Source organism: Podarcis filfolensis (genome assembly GCF_964270895.1).
Source record: "Podarcis filfolensis genome assembly, chromosome: 13".
Classification (NCBI taxonomy): Eukaryota; Metazoa; Chordata; class Lepidosauria; order Squamata; family Lacertidae; genus Podarcis; species Podarcis filfolensis.
The window spans coordinates 10285578-10311575 of NC_139615.1; the positions used below are offsets into that span (position 1 = coordinate 10285578).

The 25998-nt window shown below is 46.1% G+C and overlaps 3 protein-coding genes across 13 annotated transcripts; all 3 read left to right on the forward strand.

Annotated features, from left to right (window-relative positions):
* Nucleotides 1-272: 272 nt before the first annotated feature.
* On the forward strand, nucleotides 273-17471 carry HNRNPC (heterogeneous nuclear ribonucleoprotein C). 11 transcript variants are annotated; one of them, XM_083581470.1, is made up of 9 exons: nucleotides 284-428; nucleotides 5014-6230; nucleotides 10154-10428; nucleotides 12669-12783; nucleotides 13286-13333; nucleotides 14778-14938; nucleotides 16044-16145; nucleotides 16840-16997; nucleotides 17094-17471. In XM_083581470.1, the coding sequence occupies exons 3-9, from the start codon at nucleotides 10188-10190 to the stop codon at nucleotides 17175-17177; spliced, it is 909 nt and encodes a 302-aa protein (XP_083437596.1). In that variant the 5' UTR covers nucleotides 284-428; nucleotides 5014-6230; nucleotides 10154-10187; the 3' UTR covers nucleotides 17178-17471. The 11 variants fall into 11 exon arrangements, with proteins under 11 accessions (XP_083437593.1, XP_083437596.1, XP_083437595.1 ...); XM_083581469.1 differs by having other exon boundaries at nucleotides 5526-5551; XM_083581465.1 differs by having other exon boundaries at nucleotides 284-348; nucleotides 5526-5551; nucleotides 12669-12744.
* A 4225-nt stretch (nucleotides 17472-21696) lies between these two features.
* LOC310747511 (histone H4) lies at nucleotides 21697-24018 on the forward strand (the record flags this gene model as incomplete). Its single annotated transcript, XM_083581966.1, has 1 exon — nucleotides 21697-24018. The coding sequence occupies one exon, from the start codon at nucleotides 21697-21699 to the stop codon at nucleotides 22006-22008; it is 312 nt and encodes a 103-aa protein (XP_083438092.1). The 3' UTR covers nucleotides 22009-24018.
* Nucleotides 23544-24018, forward strand: LOC310747510 (histone H2B 1/2/3/4/6-like; the record flags this gene model as incomplete). Its single annotated transcript, XM_083581965.1, has 1 exon — nucleotides 23544-24018. One exon carries the CDS (start codon nucleotides 23544-23546, stop codon nucleotides 23922-23924), a length of 381 nt encoding a protein of 126 aa, XP_083438091.1. The 3' UTR covers nucleotides 23925-24018.
* Nucleotides 24019-25998: the final 1980 nt, after the last annotated feature.

Genomic DNA, 25998 nt, shown 5'->3' on the forward strand with positions numbered 1-25998 from the left:
CTGACAGCCCAGTTGTCAAATCACAAAGCGAACAACCGGGACACAGAGCGACACCCCTGCTAGCCTATCGCGTTTCGAGTCCCGCCTTTCACGTTGCAAATCTCTCCCTCTCCCTATTATTGCTTCGTCCTCACCTTCACAACCTCAGCGGGCGCTTATTGGTCCCCCATTTGATTGAGAGCGAATGGTAGCCAGTGAACGACGTCCATATATAAAGTCCCTTTCCAATGACAGACGGTGTAGCATGAAAAGGGGCCGCGCCGCGCTACGTCCCGGCTGCGCGGCGCAGAGGCAGAGGGCGGCGGGGGCGCCATTTTGTGAAGAGTCCGGAGCGTGGATGAGGCGAAGGTATATGTGAAAGAAGAAGGAGGAAAATAAAAAGCCCTATAGATAAGGAAAACGACGCCGTTCCGGAGCTGGGCCTCCTGGTGAGTTCGTTGCCTGGATATTAACGCCTCAGGTGGCCAAGGAAGGAGCGGCGACGTTTCTTTCCTTTTCGCGCTTCGGCCGCGGGGGGGGGGGGGAGAGTTAATGATGGTACCGCCCTTTCTCTCTTGTTTTCTTCCCCTGCCACTTTGGTATCTCCCTTCCCGGCCTTCGCAGGGAAATAGGAAGATCCGAGAGATTCTCCCCCCTCCCCCCCCGCTTAGTCCAAATGGTACATTCCGAGCTAATTCATATGTGTTGCCTCTGGAAGAGACCATTGTACTTGGGCGGGGGAGGAGGAGGAAATAATCCTCATCCCCCCGCTTGAAAGAGTTAGGTGGCGGTGGGACAAAAAACAACCCACGTGAGGCTATTGGCTTTGGTCAGGAAGTGACATTTCTGCCCGCGTGTTCCTTTCCCGTGCAGAAGGCATGGCGCCCGCACGCCCTCTCTCCTGGCCTAATCCGGATTAGTGGTCTAATGTAGGCTGCGCTCTTGGCCACGCTTTTCTGAGCTCAGCGGGGCTGCTTCATGAATAAACATGGCAGAAGAGTTGCGGGGGTGCGCCATATATATATATATATATATATATATATATATATGTTATTATATCTTGCCTCTTAGCCCTCACAAGGCAGTGCACAACTGGAGATCCAATTGAAATGCATTTGGGTTGTTTAATAATAATAATAATAATAGAGAATTCTGAGGAACCAACAAGTCTCAGGAATGAGTGACATAAAAACAACTGGGGAAAGTGTAGCTAGTTGCAACAAATCGAATTTTTGAGGCACGCTTGAAGGCTTTGTTAGCTCTGCAGGGAGGGAGTTTCAAAGCCATGGTACCACCACACTTGAGCCCACCAGCCTAATAGTTTAGGGAAGGGCAGTAAGGTCACAGGCTTAGTCCCTGGTGTCATAAAGTCAGGTTCCTGTAACCTTGGGAGAGGTGCTACCAGTCAGAATGGGCAGTACTGAGCAAGATGGGCATGCAATCTGATATTGTTAAAAGGCGGTTTTCTGTGTTCCCCTTGTGGGCATGCCAGAAGGGCCTTTGTTGTTGTTTTTTTACAGACGCTGAGGATCATAAGAGCTAAGGGTGGTCCTTTAGAGAAGCTGGCCACAAATATTGAGAGCTTTACAGGTTAGCATCAGCATATTGAATTGAGCTTGGAAGCTCTCTAGTGACAACTGGAGTAAAGCTGTTCTTACACGCTCAGGTCCCCTGGTCCTCTGTAGCCTTTGTGCCATTCAGCCTGCAAGACCCTGCAAAAATTAGAAGTCATACAGACTGTTGCTTAACTACAGTACGCTAGCATCTTGCATGGGGGCTGCGTTCTGGGGATGGTGTGTATAAGAAAAAACATACATATCTGAACCACCTCCTTCAAACTGCCCTCATGTGACCATCCTTGCCTACCAAGCAAGGCAGAGAGCTTTTAAATTCTCCACCTTGCTTACCAGGCTCCGGGAGGCTCTTTTGAGATCTCGTTGCTGGGCCGTCCCAAGAGCCCCCCAGAACCTGATAAGCAGGCCCAGGAGATTAAAAGCTTTTTCGCACTGGGAAAAGACAACACAAAAGGCGCTATTAAACTCTGCCATGCATGCAATTAATTTACAATATTTAATCGCGCTTAAGGTGGGAACATACTGAACTTTTTTTGTTAAAAAAAAAAAGTTCCAGAGGGATCATGTTTGTCACATTGAGGAATACAGTGAGAAGCAGGGTATGCATTCTTTAACTAAATAATCAGTTGCTGCAAAAGCAGAGTGCCTTGTGGCACATCAATAGGCTGTGCAATCTTAAATAGATTTTCTTGGAAGTACATATTACTGAGCTTAATGTGGCTTGTTCCCAAGGAAGTTTATATAGGATTGCAGCAAGATTGCTATATTATCTTGCCTTTCACACAGAACCAGGACTCAAGGGGGGTTTACAGAAATTAAAACATGGATAAAACACAGAAGTTTAAAAGTTATTAAACAGACATAGAATTAATAGAAAAATAAATCAACGTATTAAAATACAGATAGTAAAAGCAGCACAGAACTACTCAAAGCCCTTCTTTAAAAACAGTTCTGAAAAGGCTTTAGGAATAAGACAAGTCTCCACCTGCCAGCAGAAGGACAGTTAGGAAGGAACCAGTCTAGCTTCTCTAAGGAGTTCCAAAATTTGGGAACAGCCATCCAGAAGGCCTTTTCCTGCACTCCCACCAAATGTGCTTGTGAAGGTAGTGTAACCCAGAGAAGGGCCTGCCCCAAAGATCTCAGAACCCAGGAATGCTTCAATGGTCATTCAAATAACCTGGACCTGAGGTTCGTTTTTAGATTTGTTCATCTTTAGAGCTGCCACTCCACTACTTGCTGCTTTTTCTGAAGGAAAAAAATCATTAGTAGTTCCCTGGCCTGGTCTAGATTGTTGTCAATTATTGCTCTAAATTTTGTATAATTTGGGGTGGCCTATTTATATTGGGTCTGTTTTGCATGCTTAGCAATATGCAAGCTTCTGAGTTACACAGAGGTCTTGATCTAACTAATGGGAGTCAAAAACACTTTTGTATATTGCCTTTGCCAGCTGCAATTGATTCAGTACAGCTGTGCTGCCTGTCTTGAATTTGGATTTGCGTTTTAAAAAGTTTTTCAATTGTTAAGAGAATTGGGTTCAGCTCATATAGACCCCAGCTTTGGGACAGGGTTAAGTAGGGTTAACTGCTCTGCTCCTGGGGAAGCCCACAAAAGCCTGATATTGCATTTCACTTGGAATCCTTCAGAATCATTTGGCTGCTAATTGTGTTGTTAGTTTAGAAGTAATTTGTACAGCACTTATTATTGGTGAACATCATGTTGAAGAGCTACCATCCTGCTTTGAGGTAGGACATGGTGTTCCTGTGAAAGACTGATAGGCAGGATCAGGAGTGAGGGTCTGGCATTGATGTCTAGCCATAAGCTAGGTTTACAGTGATGGTTTATGGTATTCTTATTCTTATTTATTACATATCTATACCACCTTTCATCCAAGGTTCACAGGGACAGTTCACAATATAAAAACACAGAAATGTGTAACATAGTAACAAACAAAAACACTCCCCTCCCCCCTTTTTAGACAGTTTAATTAGCCAAACGTCTGAGAGAAGAGGGCTGTTTTCGTTTGGTGCCTAGAGATATGTAAATCACATAGGAGGGGAATGGGAACATAGTGAGGGCAGGATTCTTTCTGTATGGACAGCACCAGTGATTGCCCTTGTCCAGATGTGTAAATTGCAAAACAGTTATCCCTGATGCGCCAAAACCCATTCATTGACTGGACAGGTCCTGGGTGCTCACTAGCTTGCAGCACATAGCTCTTTATTAGCACCTGTAGCACTGAACTAATAGCCAATTAACTTAAAATTCCATTCAATTAGTTTTATTAGTTTGCAGCAGGAACGGGGTGGGAGGCAGGCATGAGTCTCATGATACCTTAAAGGCTACGAGCTTTTGGTGTCACTTTTTGAAAGCTGAAGCCTGCAAGTGTTCGTGCAAGATTGAACTAGCTGTTCTGTAAGGAGTTGCCACAGGATTTGCACAAGACCAGGAGTTTGAATCCAAGTCTTCCACGTGCTGGGTCACGCTTAGTAGAAGAATCTGAATACATTAGCCTTCTTCTCTCTTAACATGCTTCCTTCCATTTGTTGAGAACTTGTACAAAGGGTGGAAAGGTAGAACTGGTTGTCTGGGTTCTTCTGCCAGGGACCATACATTGACCTCCCCAGTAGCGTTGAGGAAATGTGGCTGGAAGTCTATCCTCCTAGCACCACCACATACTCATCACCTGTCTCCAAAGTGTTAGTAGATCTGGTCCAAAAGAGCATTTCAGTTTGCTTGAAGCTGCCATCAAAATGTGTTTGGCATCAACCAAACCTGTTTTGCTTATCACTTTTGCCAAGTAATTCCAAAATGACCTGCCCTTCTCCCTTTGTTATTTTCCCTGCCTGTGCTGACTGCACTAAACTTACCCTATATCCTTCCAGGCATAACATAGCACAGTAGAGAAAAGGAGTGTTCTGCCTATGAATTTCTCTTCTGAGAGACCTGGGGATTATTTAAAGTGTAAATCTGGGTGGTTTATCTGCAGTACTTTCCTGGCATTTAAATGCTGGGTGGGAAGGCAGATAAAACAGTTGGGCTAGAATTTAATTGATGGCTTATCAAAATTGGTACCCAGGACTAGGATTGCTTCCAGTTTTGAACATGATGCTAAAAACCAGTGGGTGGGTGCACTTCTGGGGAGTGATGCATAGAGCATTAGGCTGCAGTGCCCTCATGCTTTTAACGCTTATGAGGTTTGTAGAGGTTGCTTCTCCTTCAGTTGCATGCATCAGAATCTCTGTGAAGTCTTCCTCCTCCATCTTTGCTTCAGGGTATCTGTGTATGAGCTTCAATGTACTCCACCTCCTACCACAAGCTTCCTGGTGCCTTTTGACGTCATCTGTGAGCTTGGGGTAGCCACGTGGGACTGGCATTCTCTGCGCTGGGGAGGGGGGAACTGGGAGATGTGGGCAACGTTTCTCGGGTACCCTGACTCATCCTGTCCCTTCTCCTTTCACAGGGCAGCAAGGCGAAAACCCCCAACCCTTCCTTCACTGGAGCTCAGCTTCGTGTTTTGTTTTTTTATTTAAAAAAAACCCACCCACCCCACCGCACGCACACCCCTCCCAATGTCTTAGAATGAGCCGTTTTTTTTATCAAAACGGTGGCTTTGCGGCCCAGCGTTGGCCTTGCAGTGAAGCCAGAGCTGGATTGAAAGATGTTAATTTTGGGGAAAAAATCACTTTTTTTTTTCCTGCAGCAGCTGGGTTAGAGGAGGAATCTTTTAGCCTCGCATGAGCTCACCTCTCTCAGGCATTTTTAGAAATGGTGTTCAAAGGGCTTGGATTGTTTCCTGCCGGGAGCTCTCCCCTGCCTGGTTCTGCAGTAACCGTGGCTGGAACAAGAGGGTGAGAGGGGGGAAAAAGGACAGAAAATGAAAGAGAGAGAGAGGAAAAAATCGTTACTGACTTTGACCTTTTTACACCTCCGGTTTTTCTAATCTGGGCTATTTTTATTTTTGTTTTTTTACAGCGAGATTTTTTTGATCTTCAGCTACAGTAAGTTATTCAATTTTTTTCCAATTTTTTCCTGCCTTTCCACTGATTTCCTTTTTATCGTTGTTGCTAGTTACTTATTGATATTATTGCTACTATGATGGTGGTGACTGTGACTATGATGATGTGTTGCTGATGGTGGTGATTAAAAAAAAATGACTGCTGATTTTTAACCGGATGAAAATGGAGTTTTTCTGAGTGGTCCTAACTGACTCTGGGCTTTTAACCCCTTGGGGGGGAAAAACACAACAAGGTTTTTAAAACACATTTTTTTTAAAAAAGTGGATTGATCGCATTTAACTCTTTTTTTCCCTCCCTCCCTGATTGCCTGGCTGCTAAGAACGGAACCCAGTTTCTCTCCAGAACTTGTTTGAACATCTCAGGAAGTTCCTACACTTTTTTATTTTTATTTTTTTTAATTTTTAATATTTCATTTCTGTGCAATTTTTCAACTGTTGCTGCAATGTGTCTGTGGTGCTGATCGCTCGCTAGCAGTGACAGCCTTCCCTTGGTCAGACCCTGCCCCCCCTTCCTGTCTCGTACCCTTCAGTTCCCATCTTGATCTTTTCCTCCACACCATCCCTCCCTTACAAACGCCGTCATGGACGCCCAGTCTGGATTGGCAGAGGCAGTTACCTGCGGAGCCTTGCATGGAGCAGACACAAACCCATCTTGGCTGATGGTAAGGGGCTGAGTTGGCTTACTTCCAGGCTTCAGCAGCCATCCCTCTTAAAGGCCTTGTTGAAAAAGAGTACACACCTGCACTACAAGCAAATCTCTGTTAGCAGATGTGAGTGGACCTGTTCAGGTCTTCATTGCCTTCTGAACACGCAGCCACTTTAAGGGTTAGAAGTGGGGGAGAGGGGTTGTTTGGTTTTGGGGAGCAGAACCAAGTTCAGCAACCAAGCTCAGTATATCTTGTTGCGCTGGGCTTTGTGGGTAGGGGGTGAACTGGCCAGTTTTGTGTGGTGGACTCTTTCTTTTTTTAAAAGTGGCAACAAAACTACACTCCCAGAGTATAATTCTGTGTTAAACTTTGCAGTGCATGCGCACATACTTGGAATCTTTTGCCCGTTACTTGACCCTAATTAACAGATTGGAACAATCTCTTTTAACAGTTGAGCTATATATAAAAATAATTGAGTATGTCACAGTGCCCAAGTTACCTTGATGCACTGCAGAGATTAAAAGAAGTCTCTGCCAGCAGACTTAGGATAGACATGAGAAAGGCAACAGGGGCGGGAGTGAAACAAGCAAGTTCAGGCAATAGCTTTGTGAAAAGTTACATCATGAACATCTTTAAGGGTAGTGATGGTGGCTGATAAAGGCTCTGGTTAATAATGAAATAATAGCCAATCTATGCCTTGGGCACAGCACGGACCTGGCAGCGACAAACGGAAGAAGTCCATGCTAGGTGCCAGCTAAAGTCATGGGACCTCTCTTCAGAACTAAGTTTTGTGGTCATAATATGGCTTGCTGAGGCATGGTAACTCATGGACAGATGTGTAATCGGCAGCCAGCACATTTTGGTTTGGTTTGTGAGTTAATCCCATTCATTGCTACCACCATGGCTTGCTCCCCATTGCTTTCCCAGAGAGCTGTAGAATGTGCAGAGAGCTTGTGGACTGGGCTTTTGAAGAAAGCAGCACCCCTCTGCATCTTCCAAAAAACCTGTGGAAGGAAACCTAGTCATTCCTTGCCTCCTCCTTAGCTTGCTGCAATTTGCCAGAGCCTAACTTGCAAGAGAGAGAGGAGAGAGAGAACGTTGGTTTTTTCCTCCCAGTTGGGTTTTTGCCGAAGGCATCAGCAGAGAGGGACTCCTGGCATTTTCTGCAAAATTGCAGCTTGATGTATGAGAACCATCTGTGGGAACGGATGGAAGTGACCCTTTTATCTGTGCAGGAAAGGGAATAAAGGAGAGCTAATACCCCCCCATCCCTAGATCGATCGATAGATAGAAAATTTAAAGAGAGAACAGAAAAACACAGTTGATGCTTTCTGTGGAAATGTCTGGGAGCAAAACCACTTTTCTTCTGATTCGGGGTGAGGGAGAGATGTCCCTGGCCTGCCCGCCCCCGTGAGTTCAACTTCTGAAAGAAAGTGTCAGCACCTCCTTGCTGCCTGCATCATGAATTGAACTGGACAGAAAAGAGATTGCCTCTTCATTCCTCCAGAAAAGAGAAAGATAGTGTCATTTCTTCCTTTATCCCTCTCCCCTGTTTTTGGCAGGAGGGAGCCATGGGCTGCAAAAGCCCAACTTGCACGAGAAAGAGAGTGTGTTGTTTTTGTTGTTACTTATTGCATTTATTTGTTGCTTTCTACAATAATGTCTCAGAGTGACTTAAGATGATAAAAGCATACAGTATACAAAATACAAAATTCACCAGAAAAATAAAAGACTACACCTTGTTTCTTCCACTGAAGCATTGGGCAGGGTGGTGGTGGTGGTGAAGAGGGGTACTTCCCTGCAAACAGGACTTGTGATGGAAGTGCAGGGATGGTCATCAGTTGGGGGTGAAGCACTCACGTACAGTGAGGAGGCAAGTGGATTTATCAAACCCTGCAGAGCTTAAAGCTGGGTCTCCTTGGAGCCTTGCAGAGAGGGCCTTCTGACAGCCTTTGACATTTGGCCATTAGAATTGCTTTTGGTAGAGGATGATTAACGAAACACTCATCCCACCTTGAGGTCGCACAGAAAGGTGATAGCACCATAAATCTAATTTCCGTCCCTGTGCTTTGCTGCATGTTGTCAGTCCCATATACACCACCTGCTCTTAATCCTGTTTCGCTGGCCTTTGGCTGCAGTGTATGCTGTGACCACACACACACATTTACCTTGTTTCTGATCACAAAAATCATGTGCTAGTCTTTTCCTCTGCCCATCTCAAACAAAACTGCTAGCTGGAACTGAAAGTGTTGAATCTTTTGAAAGGTCTTGGGATTTTCCCCATGACTCTACTCATTATCCAGGGGTTGCTCTCCATTCTCATCTTGTTCTTGCAATAGTCCTGTGAAGCAAGTATAGGCAGAGAGCGTTCATGAGCATCTGGGAGTTTCATTGCTGGGCAAAGAATCTGAACATGGACCTCCAGCAGCGAAACTTAACAATCAGTCCCCCACTCTGTTCACTTGATGGCTTAGGTCTGGGTTGTCGAGTATCACATGCAACAGAACTAAATGTGCCAAGGTGAGAGCAGGAAAGTAAAAGGCTTTGCCCTGCTGGATTTTTGTAAATAGCTTGGGGGGGGGGGGGCATGGAGAGGAGAGAACGTGTTGTGTGCATGCATGAGAAAGAGAGAGAAAGAAAATGTGGTGAGCAGCGTTTAATGTTCCTCCACGCTGAAACTTCTTTCCCAGGCTACTTTCAGATGTATTACAAGACCTGAGTTTGTACATAGACGAAGTTCCAATACTGATTTATTTTAGTTTCCACTGGTCGCTTTAAAAATATATTCTAAGTATAACTATGTTAACTAGGTGTGCACAAGAGACTTGTGTAGTTGAGCAGGCTCCATGTTGTTGCTCCATGTAAGTGGTTGAAATGAGGCTGGGACTTGAACCAGAATCTCATTTCCATGTGTATCAATGAATCTAAAGATCACAGCAAGGTCCTGGTGCTTTTGTCATAAGCATCTATAAATGGAGGCCCAAAGTTAGATAGCATTCCACTCACTGCTTTTGAAAGAAGTTTTGTTGAGAAAACTGTGTGTGAGAGTTGTCTCACTACTAGAAATTCTGCTAGCTGGTGACAGCTTTTTGTATCGGTTTCATCTGAACTGGAGCTGGGTTTTCTGTAGTTGTGTTCCTTAGAAAGCTGATTAAAAGCAAAATTGAGGGCTAGGAGTAAAATTGATTCTACCCACAATATGCTTGTCCTTGAAACAAGGGTCCAGAGCAGGGGTCAGCAAACTTTTTCAGCAGGGGGCCAGTGTACTGTCCCTCAGACCTTGTGGGGGACTGGACTATATTTTGAAGGGGGAAAATGAACAAATTCCTATGCCCCACAAATAACCCAGTGATGCATTTTAAATAAAAGCACACATTCTACTCCTTTAAAATCATGCCGATTCCCGGACCCTCCACAGGCCGGATTTAGAAGGCGATTGGGCCGGATCTGGCCCCCAGGCCTTAGTTTGCCCCATGGTCTAGCAGTTGAGTTTCTCCTGAGACCAGGCTGACATGATAGATACCCACCCATCTTGGAATACCACTGCTAGCTTTAGACACAATATCATGCACAGCCAGGGCTTGACGTGGGCACAGGTGTCTCTTGTGGGAGAATGTGGGTGGTTCTGTGGCAGGCTGGTGGTAAAGCCACCTCACTTCCTTTAGTGCCTTACGAAAAATGGTCTTTGCCTAGTGACAATCATTTTTTAAAAAAGGAAAATGCAGTTGCTTAGCAATACTACTATGCCTTACTGCTTGCAGGATAGATCTGAGATTTTCCAGCATGCCTTGGGGATCGTAGCCATTCGTTCAAAGGGGGAAGCGCATCCTGCCAGGCTGCGTGTGTGTGTATTCTGTTGGCTGTGTGTGTGCGCATGTGTCAAGATGCTGAAATCCCACGTGACTGCTTTCCCTTCTCTGACAATCTTCCTCCTCCAGCACCAAGCCTGTGTTTCTGCTGCATACTTGAGTCATGGCCAGCAACGTCACCAACAAGACAGACCCACGCTCCCTGAACTCCCGCGTGTTCATCGGCAATCTCAACACGCTAGTGGTGAAGAAGTCGGACGTGGAGGCCATCTTCTCCAAGTACGGCAAGATTGTGGGCTGCTCTGTGCACAAGGGCTTTGCCTTCGTGCAGTACGTGAACGAGCGCAACGCTCGCGCTGCCGTGGCAGGAGAAGATGGCAGGATGATCGCAGGCCAGGTCCTAGGTGAGCGCCTTGTGGTGGTTTTTAGCTTACCCCTTTTCTTAGGCCTGGCTGAAATCACTGACCAGTTCCTTTTCTGAGCGCTTCTATTGCTTCCTTATTGCCTCATTTCACACTCAGACATAACACACCACTCTCTGCTAACAGAGCCAAACAACTACATACGCAAACCAAGCACATACTTTCGGCTCTGTATTGGAGGCAGTCTAGATGTCAAAGTGGAGGTGGCAAGTCTATAAAGAGGAGAGCAAGGAAGTCAAAATTTACAGCTAGATATTGAGCTGTGCGGAAGTGCAGCGTGTTGCCCATGTTTATTTTATTGTATTTATTTTTATTCCACCTTTCAAGGTACAGTTTCTTCTAAGGCAGCTTACAAGTAACATCAAAACATGGTAAACACACAGAGCAACATCAGAAAGGTGGGGTACAAGCCTGTCTTTCCTAATTTTCTATTGACGCCTTTTGAAGCCTTAATCAAGTACAGTGGTACTTCAGGTTACATATGCTTCAGGTTACAGACTCCGCTAACCCAGAAATAGTGCTTCAGGTTAAGAACTTTGCTTCAGGATAAGAACAGAAATCAGGCTCCGGCGGTGCGGCGGCAGCAGGAGACCCCATTAGCTAAAGTTTGCTTCAGGTTAAGTGTGCTTTCAGGTTAAGAATGAACCTCCGGAATGAATTAAGTACTTAACCTGAGGTACCACCGTATACCCAAATTCTAATGATCCATTCCGGAGGATGGAGCAGGAGCAGGTTCCCGATTTCTATTTCTTTTTCTTCATCTGCCTTTCTTTCCCGAGATCCTTCCAGGGCTGTTGGTCATTTTGGGTTGGTGAGGGAAAAGAAAGGCAGCTTGGAGCCTTGATTGGCTTTTATGGAAATAAGGAATGTTGATCACCATGTAGAGCTAGCCTTTAGGTCAGGTTTTTCATTTCTTCCTCTGTATGTGTGGTGTTTGTGTATGTTTATGACAGTCTTCCTGCTCCTCACAGCATCCAGGAGTGTGAAGCTAGGAGAGTGGATGTCCTTGGGCAAGTCAGTGGGGATTTGAACTAGGGTCCAGAATGTCACAACCCAGCTCTTTCTTGTGGCTACCCTTGTCTCCTCTTTTGATGAGACTAGCTTATACAGTAGGTATTTGGCAATGCTAGGATTGGTGCATAGAGCCTGGCACCAATCCTCTTTTGATCTACTCTACCCCACTCCTCTCCAAAAAGCCTGAGTGGCAGCAGCCAAAGCATTTTTATTGCATTGCTCCTTCAATGCAGTTCACCAGTTTGCCTAAGTATAGGGAAAGGAGACACAACTTGCACGGCCGGCATCCTTGTAATATTGCAATTGGCTCATTGTTTCATTAGGCAAGACTCAAGACAAGAGTGTTTATGCAGCCCTGTTTGAAAGCCACAATTCCAAATTCCTCCAATCGAAAAGCCACATCCCTGATCTTCAGAGAAACCAGCAGCTTAGTCTTCTCTCCCCTACTGCCCATAGCCCTGTAAATAACAGTGCAAGTAGCTTAGTAGCCCATTCAAGCTGTTTAGTAGTCACATAATGGCATATTGGTGCGCTTCCATTTTAGACTAGCTTTCCTGCCTAGTCACTGGGACAAACTTTCACTCTGCACATGAAACTTGGGAGCAGCTATTTACAAGCTTGCTCAGCCTTGCTTGTCTTTCCAGTGTTTTCTCTGCCAGACAACATTTTCCTGCCACCCCTCCCCCAGGTGGTGTGGGAAAAAATTGTTTGTTTGGTGTAGCCTGTCCATCCTGCAGTGAACCCTCTTTGGAAGTGCTGCTTCATATATTAGTTCCGTCACTGCGTGGTATAGATTTACTGCAAGGGAAAGAGTTGCACTTTCGCACCCAGCAGTAAGAAGCTGAGTGTCTGTGTTTGCAACTGACAAGTGGCTGAAGATCCTGGCCGACATGAGATGTCTTATTCAGTATCATTTTTTTGCCAAATACAATGGCTTTTTTTGTGTGTGTGTGTTCCTGCTTGAAGCAAATGGCTCATAGCTTGTCTTCTACCCTCCTGGCTCTCTTGCTACTGGGCATTATGTTGTCTGTACCTTTTAGCAGCATATCCTATGCCATCCCTTAGGGCAATGTGCCCCATCCCAGAACAGAGAGAGCTCGGCAACACGTTAGTGCCCAGATGTATGGCAGGCCTCGACTTGTTTCCAAGAGTTGTGAGATGCTGGCTTTCAAAATTGGTATGTCTCTCTCTGTGTGTCTCTGTTCCAGATATTAACCTGGCTGCCGAGCCGAAGTTGAACCGGGGCAAAGCTGGGGTGAAGAGATCGGCCACAGAGATGTACGGGTCAGTAGCCGCACCACCTTCTCCGTCCCCTCTAGTCAGGTCGGGACCCTTATGTTTTTTTTCCTTTATTTTAACATTTCTGTTCTTTTTATTTCTCTGGCTTTGTGCCCTGCAGTGAGCAATGTCTCCATAGGTCTTAATTGTCTAGCTGGTTGCAAGGAAATGAAGCTGAGTGTGTAGAGGCGTGTGTATATGTATGTGTGCATGCGTGCAAGCAACTTCATGTGAATGTGAGAGGCCATGTGGGAGAGTGGTTTTTTTATACCTGCGGGTGGCAATTTGTTATCTTGGATCCCAGCGCAAAGCTCAAGTGGCTTTGAAGTGTGGGTGACAGACAGAGGGATTGTTGGATAAACTCAGGGTTGCCTTTGCTCTTGCTCTGTGAATAACTGTGTTTAGCCTTGATATGCCAGACTGGGAATGGACTCCTGATAACAGGAAGTGAAAGAATCGCCTGTTCCTTTCAGCCCTCCTGAGCAGGATTCCTTTCCTTGGTGGTCTCCCAGAGACCTGACCATGTTTCATGTGCTTTGTCTTTCAGGTCATCTTTTGACCTGGACTATGACTTCCAGCGTGACTACTACGACAGGTAGGTTTACCTGAATGCTGTTTGCTGCTTTGTACATGCTTCATTCCTTTTGGTAGAAAAGGAAGGCGCCAGTACACTGTTCTGTTGTGTCAGCATCAAATAGATCAGGCCTTTTAATTCCCTCCTTCCAAAACATTCCAGGTGTAGGTTCCTTTTTCTGGCATAGAGTATAACAACCTGAGAATGAATTTCCATTTTCACTCAAGGCATTTAGCCAGATCCTGGGTTCTTGTGGTGCTTGTCAAATTTTTAAGAACCGTCTACCGTTAAACGGTAAGGAAGACGAGGGGATGCGTAGTAGAAGCCATAGGGATAACTTTAAGGGAGATGACAGTGTTTGAGGGGAAAGTGGAGGCATTTTTTTCTTTGGCCAAAAGGAGTCTGGGGAGGAGGAAAGGGTTTTCGCAAGGGGTTGTAGGTCAGTGGTAGAGTGCCAGGTTAGCAGCTAGAAGCTCCTCAAGTACCTCCCTGCATCCCATGCATAGGGCTGCAAAAGTCCCTTGTCAGCAGCCCTGAAGAGCCTCTCAGTGGAGGCTGGTTCATGGGTGCAAACGAAATACTGTCCCACCAACTTCCACTGGCCCCAACCCATCCTCTTTCAACCAAACCAGGGGTTGGCTCTTTCTGCTACCTCCCTCCTCCTCCTCCTCCTCCTTCTCCATCTCTTTGTTGTCATTCTAGAACTCAGAAGGGAGGAGGATGAATTAGTTGGCCGCGCCTGTTGCTGGCTGTGGCTGCACCTGCCTTCTTTCTGCCAGTCCCCTTGGGCACCAGCCGCCACTGAAGCTGCTGCCAGTCATGGTGTCCCAGTGCCAGGACTCTTGAGTTGGTAGAAAGCAGCTGCCAGATGGACAGGGTACAAATAATAAAATTATTATTTCTATGCTGCAAGGAGCTGTCTTAACCTTCTTGTCTAGAAGATCTGCCTGATCTTCTTGGGTTGGTGTGGGGAGGGAGCTTTCCTGGGACACTTAACCATGCACAGCCTGGGAGCCACCAGTGAGCCGTTGCCCCTTCCATACATCTCCGGTGCAGTTTGTCTCCAAATGCCAAGAAGGGAGGAACCACAGCCATTGAGCTTGTGCATGAGCAAGAAGCAGATTGAATTTACACGAAGGAAGATGTCACTTGGTTGTATTTTGGGGAGTAGAGGGAGGCATGCAGAACAGAGGAGTCATCCTCATGCGACTTCACGGAACAGGATTCTGTGGGTGAGGAAGGTCCCTTTGTGCTACAGGCCTTACAAGTGCTATGGAAGTAGAGCCTGCTCTCCTGAGCGAACTCTAAAGGGAGTGCTATTGGTTAGTTCCCGCGAACAAAACAATGAGTTTTGAGAAGCCCAGGGCAGAGGATGCACACATGCGGTGTAAAACACAAAGAGGCAGTTTCAGTAGGGAATTGAGTGCTGGCTTCTGACGATGGCAGTTTTCTCTTGTGCCCCTAGGATGTACAGCTACCAAGCGCGGGTGCCGCCTCCCCCTCCCATTGCCCGGGCCGTGGTACCCTCCAAACGCCAACGGGTTTCTGGCAACACCTCCCGCAGGGGCAAGAGCGGATTCAACTCGAAGAGTGGGCAGCGGGGGTCGTCTTCCAAGTCTGGAAAGTGTATGTGTTGAATTTTCTGGCTAGGCGCAGGTGATTTGAGTGGGGTGGGGGCCCTTTTTCTCTTGCGCAAGGACTTAAACTGGGATTCAGAAAAGTCACACAAAGTGCCACTGAGTGGTTAAATGTTGCGGTAGCCTTACATAAAATCCTTGGGGATTGGCTAGAACTGTTCTCTTGGCAAGGCAGAAGTTCCATTTGGAACTGGGGTGTGCAGAAGGTAGATCGGGATCTACTGGGTATTGTGCAACAGATTCTGCTTCCCGCTTGGTTAACAATGGCAGCAACGGAAATGATTCTTGCCCCTGAATTAGGCTACTGAATTTAAGAAAGATAGGTGGTGATTTCGTGTGTGAAAAGGCCGTAAGCTCAATTCAGTCCTGGTGGTACAAAACTACCCAGTTCCTAGGTTCAGATGCACCCTGCTCTTGTAATTCTAATTAGGTTTTTGTGCTTGGATTTTGCTGGAAGACTTCTAATTAACAAAGTAGATCTGACATGTTTAAAGTCTTCCCTGATTTGAAACGGGCCCCTGCATGCTGTGGTGGGTGATGCTTAAGCTGGCAGTGGGCAAGGGTTACCCTCTTGCCCCCCTTTTATCTCTCTTTGCCTAGCAAGCTGCTGGGAGAGGGTGAGGTCACTCTTGCCAGAGGCCTGTCCTGGTCACATGCTGTGAGCTTGGGCTGAAGGTCCTGTGTATCCCTAGGGCTGCAGGTTTCCAATTCCAGTTCCTGGAGTAAATTGCTGACTTGCCCATAAAGAGTGAGAAAGTTTCACTACCCTGGACTGTTCTTTATCCTAGTTTCAGAGGGGCATCTGAAAACTCCTGGCAACAGTTGCACCTTCCTTTGCTTTTCAGCACTATTTATTTCCCTATCTCTTTTTTAATGGTCGGTTGAGAAGAAGGAACAGTGGGGAAACCTCCTCTCCCTGGGATAAATGCTTCGCTTAATCTCCAGATTTATATCTGCGTTAGTTGTCTTTCAGCATCTATTGTTGAGATGCTGAATATATTTGGAGTAGGCATTGAGTGCCTATATTCAAAAAAGCTAAGCCTTGGGTATCAGTGCTTCCGATAAACAGTGCGCTCATGTCCTTTTTATTTCAGTGAAAGGAGATGATCTGCAGACCATTAAGAAGGAGCTGACCCAGATTAAGCAGAAAGTGGATTCCCTGCTGGAAAGCCTGGAGAAGATAGAGAAAGATCAAAGTAAACAGTTGAATGAAAGGGTTGGGAGGTGGATGGGAGGTGGGGGGAAGACCCTGGAAGCCCTTCATGGGCTTGGGACTTTTGGGGGGCTGAAGGTTGTGGGAATTTGGCTTGAAGCATCTCTTCAGGCTTTATCTTTTCTCCCCAATAAAGAGAGAACCTTGTTTCGGAGGGAAATGGGCTGTCTAGGGATGCATATCTGACATGTGTAATTGTGGTGGTTTTCTAGGTGGGCTTTGGTTTTGGGTTTCCAGGAGAGCAACCTTGTGATGCTCCTTCGCTGCTCTTCAATTTAACATCTGTCCATAGCTAGGAGGGCAGCGCTCTAGCCCCTCTATATTGTCGGTGGGGAGAGCAGCCACCTTGCCAAAGCCCTTTGTGTACAGCCATAGTTCTCCACAACAGCCTTGCAAATGAACCCATGGCAGCTGCTTGATCACAGATATGTCGCGAGCTGCCGGCCCCTTCATGCCTTTGCATAGGTGGCCTGACTAGGAAGAACCAACCTCCTTCCGGCTTATAAAAGCTCTTCTGCCTCTGGGATGGTTCCGGCTCGCCAGAGGCGTGTGGTTGGCTTGACGAGTCTTGATGTAGGAAAATTCCACGTGGGGCGGCAGCCCCGAGAGCTTAGGAGAGCAGGCGAGCGGTTCCGATACCCTGCTGGACCCCTCCTCTCTATATCCTCCCTTCCTAGAACTGAAGAATGACAAGTCTGAGGAGGAGCAAAGCAGCAGCTCGGCCAAGAAAGAAGAGAGCAATGTCAAGATGGAGTCTGAGACTGGGGCGGATGACTCCGCTGAGGAAGGGGACCTGCTGGACAATGACGACAATGAAGACCGGGGAGACGACCAGGTACGAAGCTGGAGGCGGCAGAGAGCCAGGAGTGAGGAGCGCGGCTCTCCCTGTTTGCTAACTCGGCCCCTCTGCCTGTCCCCTTCTCTCTCTCAGCTGGAGTCCATCGAGGGGGATGACAAGGAGCCCGAAGAAGGCGAAGACGACAGAGACAGCGCCAATGGCGAAGACGACTCCTAAGCGCCCAGCACACCTCTCCTCTCTCCTCCTCAACAAACACCGACGTTCTTCTGATATTGAGCCTCTCACCAGCCCCTTGTCGGCTGCCTCCTCACTGCCCTCTTCCCTCCCTCCTTCCCAGAGCCCCGTGTGTTCATGGCGTGTCTTCTGTTGAATTTGTCCTTTCTTTCTCCTCCCCCCGGCCAGACCCCCGAAATCTCTCCTAGTAGTTCAGTTAAATCCCCTGTAATTCTCCTCTTTTAATTTTGATACCTCTTTATTGACTTAACAATTAAAAAGGACGTATTGTTTTTAGATGGCTTGCCTCTTGTTTATTTGTGGGGAGGGAGCGCCTTCGGATGCGGGCTGTGCGAATGTGTGACGTTACAGTTCTTAGCTGCAAAGGCTGACCTTCAGTACTCTGAGGCCAGATTCGAATCGTGTCCCCTTTTAAGAAGGTGTTACCTGTGTGTTAATACTGGTTTTCAGCAGTCACCAATACATTTGCAGAGCTTTGCAGCTCACTTCAAGGTGGGTGATGGAAATGGGAAGACTATTATCTGGGTCCACACTGGGCTTCTTGTTGAGAAGGAAACTGTAATTGTGGACAATTTTGTGTCTTGTAAATTCACTGTTAGTCACTAATACTTTCTTGGTAATAGGGTATACTTTGACAGCATGCGCTCGTAAAAGTAAGCGAATGCTGGTCTCCTTGTAGAAAGCTCTTATTCAGTCAATAAATTAACCCCCCCCCCAAAAAAAAAGAATGGTGGCAGCAAGTATTACTGAAAGTTTTCTGAAGTGGCTTGAGCACACCTTTGTAAAACACGTGGAAGAGTAGCTTAAGATTTCCATTTTATTATCCTCCCCCAAGAACCAGTGATGCTGCAGCTATTTTCCCTACACCTAGTAACAGTTCTGGGGGCACGGGGTGTTAGGCAGGGAAGAGGTTAGAACAGGGGTCAGCAAACTTTCAGCAGGGGGGCCGATCCACTGTCCCTCAGACCTTTGTGAGGGGCCGGACTATATTTTGGAAGGAAAAAAATATGAACGAATTCCTATGCCCCACAAATAACCCAGAGATGCATTTTAAATAAAAGGACACATTCTACTCACGTAAAAACACGCTGATTCCTGGACCGTCTGCAGGCCAGATTTAGAAGGCGATTGGGCCGGATCTGGCCTCTGGGCCTTAGTTTGCCTACCCATGGGTTAGAACGTGTGAGAACCACGCTTGAAAGTTAAAATGCAAACATGGTGGTTAATAATGTTTTAAAAAAGCACTTGACTGCAAGCGTTGCTGAGGCAATGACTTCTGTGTACCTAACTGCAATGTGTGTTGTGCATTTGGCATGGTCTGGCTGCCACCATCTTCCTTGTATACATGATGGTGTAAGTGAACATCCCAGGGTCTAAACACAGCCAAGAAAAAGTGATTTGTAGAGTAGGATATCCAACATGAATGTACAGAAAGCCACTCAATTAACATGATTGTTTTGGATGTTGCTGAACTTTCAGAGTTTGAAAGCAATGATATTGACACACCAGGATAGGGGAACGCCAAACATTTAAATGTATGCAGCTGCATAAAACAGATCCAGCTGTTCCTCTAAATGCAATAAGTCAATATCAAACAGTAATTGATGCCCCCAACCCTGTTTGTGGTTCTGCATTTCTCTGTTGAACCACCCTGAGATCTACTGGTACAGGGTGGTATACAAATTTAATAATAGTAATAAAAGCTTTAATGGCCTGTAGCTTCTTTTTACAATTGGCCTTCATGTTTGGAGCATAAAAGCATAGCCACAAATAGCTGAAATGAGAACTAAGTGAAGCACTTGCAATGGATAAAGCGAAAGATCTCAACTTGTGTACTGACAAGTTGGCCCAGCCTTTTGCAGAAAAATGTCGGCTTCTAGTCAGTTTGCCCCAAGTTAGGGTTGGGAATGTGGGGTGGATTTTTTCCAACCAGAGGGCTGCATTGCCTCATGGATAGTATTGCAGGGACCACATGCTAGTGTTGAGTAGGGCCAGGGCAGTTGGTAATATAAAATACCAATCCCCCCCCCAATCTTCTACCTTGCAAGGTACTTAGTACTTAATATGCAATTATACTTAATACAGGTCAAGGGCATATGACATTTATGCAAATATCCTCCAATATGCAGAGCAGGGCCTTGGTGAGGGGTGTACCCTGGGCAGAGTTGCAACAGACTTTTATTCAGCGCTTGGTCCTGAGCTTCTGCTCTCATCACAGCAGAGCTGGATGTCTTTGGTCACAGCCATGCGAAGGGCTCTTCAGCCAGATCCCATCACTTGGAGGAACGAGTACAAGTTGATACATTCTGCCCTGCCTGATCTCGACAGTGCAATGGACTCTTTGTTTATTTCTCCTAGAAATTATCTGGCATAAGCGACCTGGATGGTGTTAGATATTCAGGGTGAGGTGTGCTGGCTGCTTTTTTACTCCTGCTAAAATGGTGTAACACTTAGCAAAGCAAGAAACCTGCTAGAGCAGACCAAGGACCCGTGTACTCCAGCAATCCCATAAAATTGTAGGAACCCCCCTGCTGGATTAGGCTAAAGAAGACCCATCTAGTCAAGGATTCTGGTCCACCAGGTTCCCAAGCAAGACCTGAGCACAACAACACTCCCCACTATGGATTTGTGTTTACTAAGTGTCAACACCCATCCAGGAATACCAGAACAGAGGTGTCCAATCATTTTAGGCTATTTGGATTTCTCTGGTTACTTTTGTCATCTTTCTTCCTTGGATCAAGCTTCCACACACAGGCAGAAAGAGTGTGTGTGTGCACACACATTGCTTTTTCCAAAGGAACTGAGTAAAACTTGGATTCAGTAGAATTCATCTGAGCCTTGAAAAACATATAGAGCTGAAATAGGAGGTGGGTGCCCTACAGTGTGTCTTTTCCTTCTCTCAAATACTATAACGTACTTGACCATTGGGGGTAAAACACCTGTTGATTATTCTTTTCTTTGGCGATCACTCGTAGCCGAGTAAGATTGTCTTCCATAAACGCAGTTTTAACAATGAGTCTGTAAGTGACTGTGTAGGCCAATTCTGGATCCACACATCCTTCCACAGTGGGGATTATAACTTCAGTATCTCCCTAGTAGTCTAAGGAATTAATTCTACTCCCTAAATCACTCTATAGATCAATACACTTATTGACTAACATTGGTTTATCATGTGAAGCTTTCCTTCTCATTAGAAAAATGACCCCTATTGACCCCATTTAAGCAACCCAGTTTCCTTGTAAGAGCTATATATAGTTGTTGCTCTATATAAGAACCTGTCATTTCCCAAGCCAGGCAACGGGTCCATCTAGCTCTTGGGCAGGTTTTTACTCCTCAGTCCTGCCTGTCATTGAACGCAGGATCCCTTTGCATGCACACAAAGCCTGCTTGTGTTCTATCCTCTCCCCACAGAGCGACGGACCCCCTCTTCTGTTCCAGCGCCAGCCAGCGAAAGGCGACGTTTCTACTGCAGAACCTTAGAGGGCATAGATTTCTGTCCATCGTAAAACTAATGAAACTCTCCAAATTAAAGAATCATTCTGACAAATGAGTGTGCTGGTGATGAGGAGATGACCTTTGTGCCGCTACTAATGGGAAAGCAATTTAGATTCTGGGAATGAGGAAAACGCTATTGTGCCGCTCACACTTCCCTTTGAACATTATTTTCTCCTCTACTCTGCAACACCCATGCGCCCTCGAAATGTGCTCCAGAGGCTTGTCTGACGCGCAGGGAGAGAAGGGCGGAACCCCGTTCCTGTAACGTTCGATACGTGCCATACCCTTCTCCCTCATAGTATCCGCTCACCTGTACGTTTTGAGCACCAAATTGAAAACAGCTCCCACGTGTGTGTATTAGTTTTGTCAGTGGTGCTGCACGTACTGCGAATTCTGTGGTTGACTTTAGGAACTAAAGATGGTTTTCTCTAAAAGCTAAAATCCGAACCCATATTTTTACTTTTAATCACCACATGCATCTGTCTATTTACAGCGGAGGCGATGCCTGCTTCCTTACATTTATTTTCGTACCAGCAGATTCATGTTGTCCACACAGCAGGATGTGGAGTTAAAATTAGCAATTAAAAAGGGAAATCCCGCTTCCAGGAAGCCAATCAATAGTCCCTCCTCGATTGAAGGAGGCTAGGCCGAGAATGAATACGATACTATTCTCGAAGAGGTAACTTCAAGTGGGATTTTTACTTCCGCCCAAAAGCACGCATACGCCAGGACTGCACAAAAATCCTCTTTTGATCAAAGACAGAGATAGGCGCCAAATAGCGTTTCCGCTACCATTTGCCGGAGAGTGTTTGATTGGTTAGTTTGAAATAGCTGTTCATCGTTGATTGGATAGCGTCAGTTCATGCGCACGGAGGTGTGACGCAAGTACAAATTCGCGGCCCATTGTTGAAGTTTTCATTCTGGTCGGATCCCAAACTATTTAAAGGCGGTTTTTCGGGAGCCGTTTCACATTTCTAGTCTGTGTTGGAAGCCGTTCATTAAGAAGATGTCAGGACGTGGAAAGGGAGGCAAGGGGTTGGGGAAAGGAGGCGCCAAGAGGCACCGCAAAGTGCTCCGCGACAACATCCAGGGCATCACCAAGCCCGCCATCCGCCGCCTCGCTCGCCGCGGAGGAGTCAAGCGCATCTCCGGGCTCATTTACGAGGAGACTCGCGGCGTCCTTAAGGTCTTCCTCGAGAACGTCATCCGCGACGCCGTCACCTACACCGAGCACGCCAAGAGGAAGACGGTCACCGCCATGGACGTGGTGTACGCTCTCAAGCGCCAGGGCCGCACTCTGTACGGCTTCGGCGGCTAACGGCTCCTCCGCTTCCACAGACCAAAACATCAACAAAAGGTCCTTTTCAGGGCCACCCACTTTTTCTGGAAAAGAGCCAATTGCTAACGCTATTTTACCTAACGCACTGGAATCGTTGGAATAATGTCCAAAATACATAGAAACCTAGCTCGAGGCATCGAATCTTTTACTTTATGGTATAAGGACCCTTGGTTATTTTGTTCGGTTTCGATAGTGGTAAGCTCAATTTCCTTGTATGTATTTTCCTTTTAAATATTTCTGAATTCTCATTGCCTTCTGTAGCGGTGGGTTGCCCACATTTTCCTAAAAAAACGACAATACTTTTGTTTTCAGAAGCGATTACAAATGCACTTGGATTTTCGTTTTGCACTAACACATTATGAGTTGGGGCCAAGTGAGCGTCTCCAGCGTAGCTTCCTTTCAACTGCATTGTGGATCAGAGTATTGGGTAGGTTCGCAATACTTAGGCAACTGCCACTGTTAAGTGATTTTAAAATAATTCTACATTATATTAAAAAATACAAGGTTTGCAGCACGATTTTAAGCATATTGTAAGGCAGGAAAATATGCTTGCACCTAAATTTACTGCACTCAAGATTGAAGACGTGCATTAGATTGTAAATCTATGAATTCTGTAGTTTCAGCATACAACAGTTGCAAAAGAAAACAACTAAAATATTCTGTGCTTAAAACACACACCTTCAGGCATTTCCAACCGTTGGTCTGCATTTAAATGTGCAATTTCTGGGTGTATTTTTTTAGCAGAAGTACACATTAACACATAAAATTTAAGAACACTCAAGCTAACAGCAAAAACTTCATAAAATACAGTACTAGGAAATTGAAAATTCCTAGCAAACTGAACCAAAGGCCAAAAAATAGCTGCCGAAACCCGGGATCGAACCAGGGACCTTTAGATCTTCAGTCTAACGCTCTCCCAACTGAGCTATTTCGGCTGTATATTGGAGCTTAACCTCAGAACATCTGAGCCTTTTTTCTCATTTTAATCTCAAGTATTCTTCATTCCTGGGGGTCGTGTAGATGTAGTGCAAGCTCTTACTAGGATATGAAACGTACACTTCGATTAGTCAACTTTTAACAGCACTTTGCCAATTTACAGTTTTGTCGCGGGACCCGTATACAACATACAACAGGGCAGAAAGTTCCCTAGAGAATGAGAAGAGATGCGGGTCTAATTCTCCCCAGGAAGGAAGAAGTACCACTGTACCAAAGAAGCGGGAAAAAGGATTGGCCTGCTATCAAAATGGTGCCGCTTCCAGCCAATGAGAATTAACTGTTGTTAAAAAAGGCCAATAAGAAAAGTTTCTTTAAAACACCCAATTGCAGCGCGAGATTTGAAATGCATGGGCTCTCTTCCAATAGCGTAAGGGTAGCGTACTTCTCGTCCAATGGTAACTAAGAACTTTGGAAACTTCATTTGCATTATCCAGCCTATAAATAAAGGGACGGCGAATCCCGCACCATCATTCTTTTACTGCTTGTGCTCTACGGCAGTGGTGATCTGATTGTTGAAGATGCCTGAGCCAGCGAAATCCGCTCCTGCGGCCAAGAAGGGCTCCAAGAAGGCCATTACCAAAACGCAGAAGAAAGGCGACAAGAAGCGCAAGAAAAGCCGCAAGGAGAGCTACTCCATCTACGTCTACAAGGTGCTCAAGCAGGTCCACCCGGACACGGGCATCTCCTCCAAGGCCATGAGCATCATGAACTCCTTCGTCAACGACATCTTCGAGCGCATCGCGGCCGAGGCTTCCCGCCTGGCGCACTACAACAAGCGCTCCACCATCACCTCCCGGGAGATCCAGACCGCCGTGCGCCTCCTGCTGCCCGGAGAGCTGGCCAAGCACGCCGTCTCCGAGGGCACCAAGGCCGTCACCAAGTACACCAGCTCCAAGTGAGCTTCCCCGGAGAAATGATTATTGGGCTTTCCAAAAAGAAAACCAAAGGCTCTTTTAAGAGCCACCCACTTTCTTAGTAAAAGATCTGATCACGCCTTTGTGCATAAAATACATAAGCCGCAGTGGCTTTAATATCAGTTACATCATAGTCTAATTGTATGGAGTTGTAGGGTACCCTGCTACGCAGTATGGAGAGCAGCCTTTGGATGAAAAGTGCTGCGGGAAATGTCTCGACTTTTTCATAAGATTCAGCGCTTCAAGTTGTAGTTAGCGAGTGTGTTTGCGATGGGCGGAGGAAAAGAGTAAAAACTTTCCTTTAAAAGCTTTTAGAGCTTGTTTTATGTATGCAAGTTAAATAAATAAGTTAAATAATTTAACAATCACAGTGATTTCTAAGAGTTTTTTTAAAAAAGTGTCCCGTTTGCTTATAGATACGAAATATCAACGTATTTTAGAAGGAGTGGAGAAAGCGTGAGTAGAAAATCTTAATTATGTAAGGGCAAAACGTCCAACGACGCTGCTTGAAAGTATAAAATAACGGGACAATTTCAACATTTTAAATTCGCGCGCTATAAAGGGATTGGTTAGTTCCTTATTGACCCTTTCCAGGTGGCAACTCAGGAATGCAGGGTGCTTTGTCTAAGGCTTAACTGTGACTTCCTCGTTAGTATAGTGGTGAGTATCCCCGCCTGTCACGCGGGAGACCGGGGTTCGATTCCCCGACGGGGAGAAACGATTGTTTTCTTGACCAGTTTTATACGGTTTCTAAGCTAAAGTCCATCCATCAACGACCATGGTCAAATACACCAGTTAAATAAAAAGACACATCTTTCCTATTTTTACTATAAAGGTGCTGCATAGTCTTCATAAAAAACAACACACACAGGAAAGGGAGTCTGCACTAGACCTCAACAGAAAGGACTCCAGTCTATCCCGTGAAATTTATGTGCACTGGTGTGAGGATCAACATAGGAAAACCCTTTGCACCTCGCATAATTCATGATATGTGTTGCTGGCAGATATGGTCACAAGACTAGATGGTTTTACAAGGAGGGCTGACAAAGGAATGGGTGTTAGATCAGTGATGGAACCTCCATTCTGAGGTGCAGTGTACCTGTGAATACCAGTCGTTGAGAGGGAGAGCACAGGAGCCGGGTCTGTTGTCTTCATGCTCTCCTGGTGGACTTTTTCAAAAGCATCAGGATGCCGACTAGTTAGTACAGAATATTCGACTAAATAGAGGTTTGATTCAGAAGGGTGGTTATGGTATGGTAAGTTAAAAATTTTTACTTTTTCATCTTTTAAACTATGGTTACGGGACATCCGCGTTTCCTGAGGACAGTCCCCAGATTTACAAATCCACCCCCAGATTTCATTTAATGTCCCCAGATTTATATTTTAAGTGTTGTAGATTTATTAGAAGGGACTTAATGTTGTGTGATTGGTTCAACGGCACAAGATACATCATATGGGGACTTCCGGCAAGGCAAAATGGTGGGTGCCACTGCAGCGAGCAGCTTCAGAAGCCAGCCGGAGCCAACTGCACTACCAGGCTGGCTACGGGCTGCCACTGCCACTGCCAAGGGGGAATCGGGGATGCCCGGTGCATCAACTGGGGTAACCGCTGACCTCCCCACCACCACCACCCCGCGACCCAAATTGAGCCGGGTGTGAGCAGCCAACTACCCAGTGGCGCTCCAGGGCAGGGAAACCCCGGAGCCAACACAGGGAAAAGGAGAGGAGAAGGAGAAGGAAGGAAGAGGAAGGAGAAAAAAGAGGGGAGCCCTGACCTTGTGGTGCTGCTGCCCCAGCTCAGGAGGAGAGGTAGGAGAGCACCGGGAGGGCAAGGACACATGGTCGAGCCCAGGCCCGACCCGAGTCTACTCCATGGCGGCTAGTGCTCCAAGAGAGCAGGCCAGGGCCTAGAGGAAGGCCGCGTGACAGAGGAGACCACAGAAGAGAAGATATTAATTCTTAATTTTTAAAAATAACTTTTTTAAAAAATTCTTTTTTTAAAAAAAGTGTCCTCGGATTCTTTGAAAAAGATCTGGTAACCTTATTTTAAACTATCATT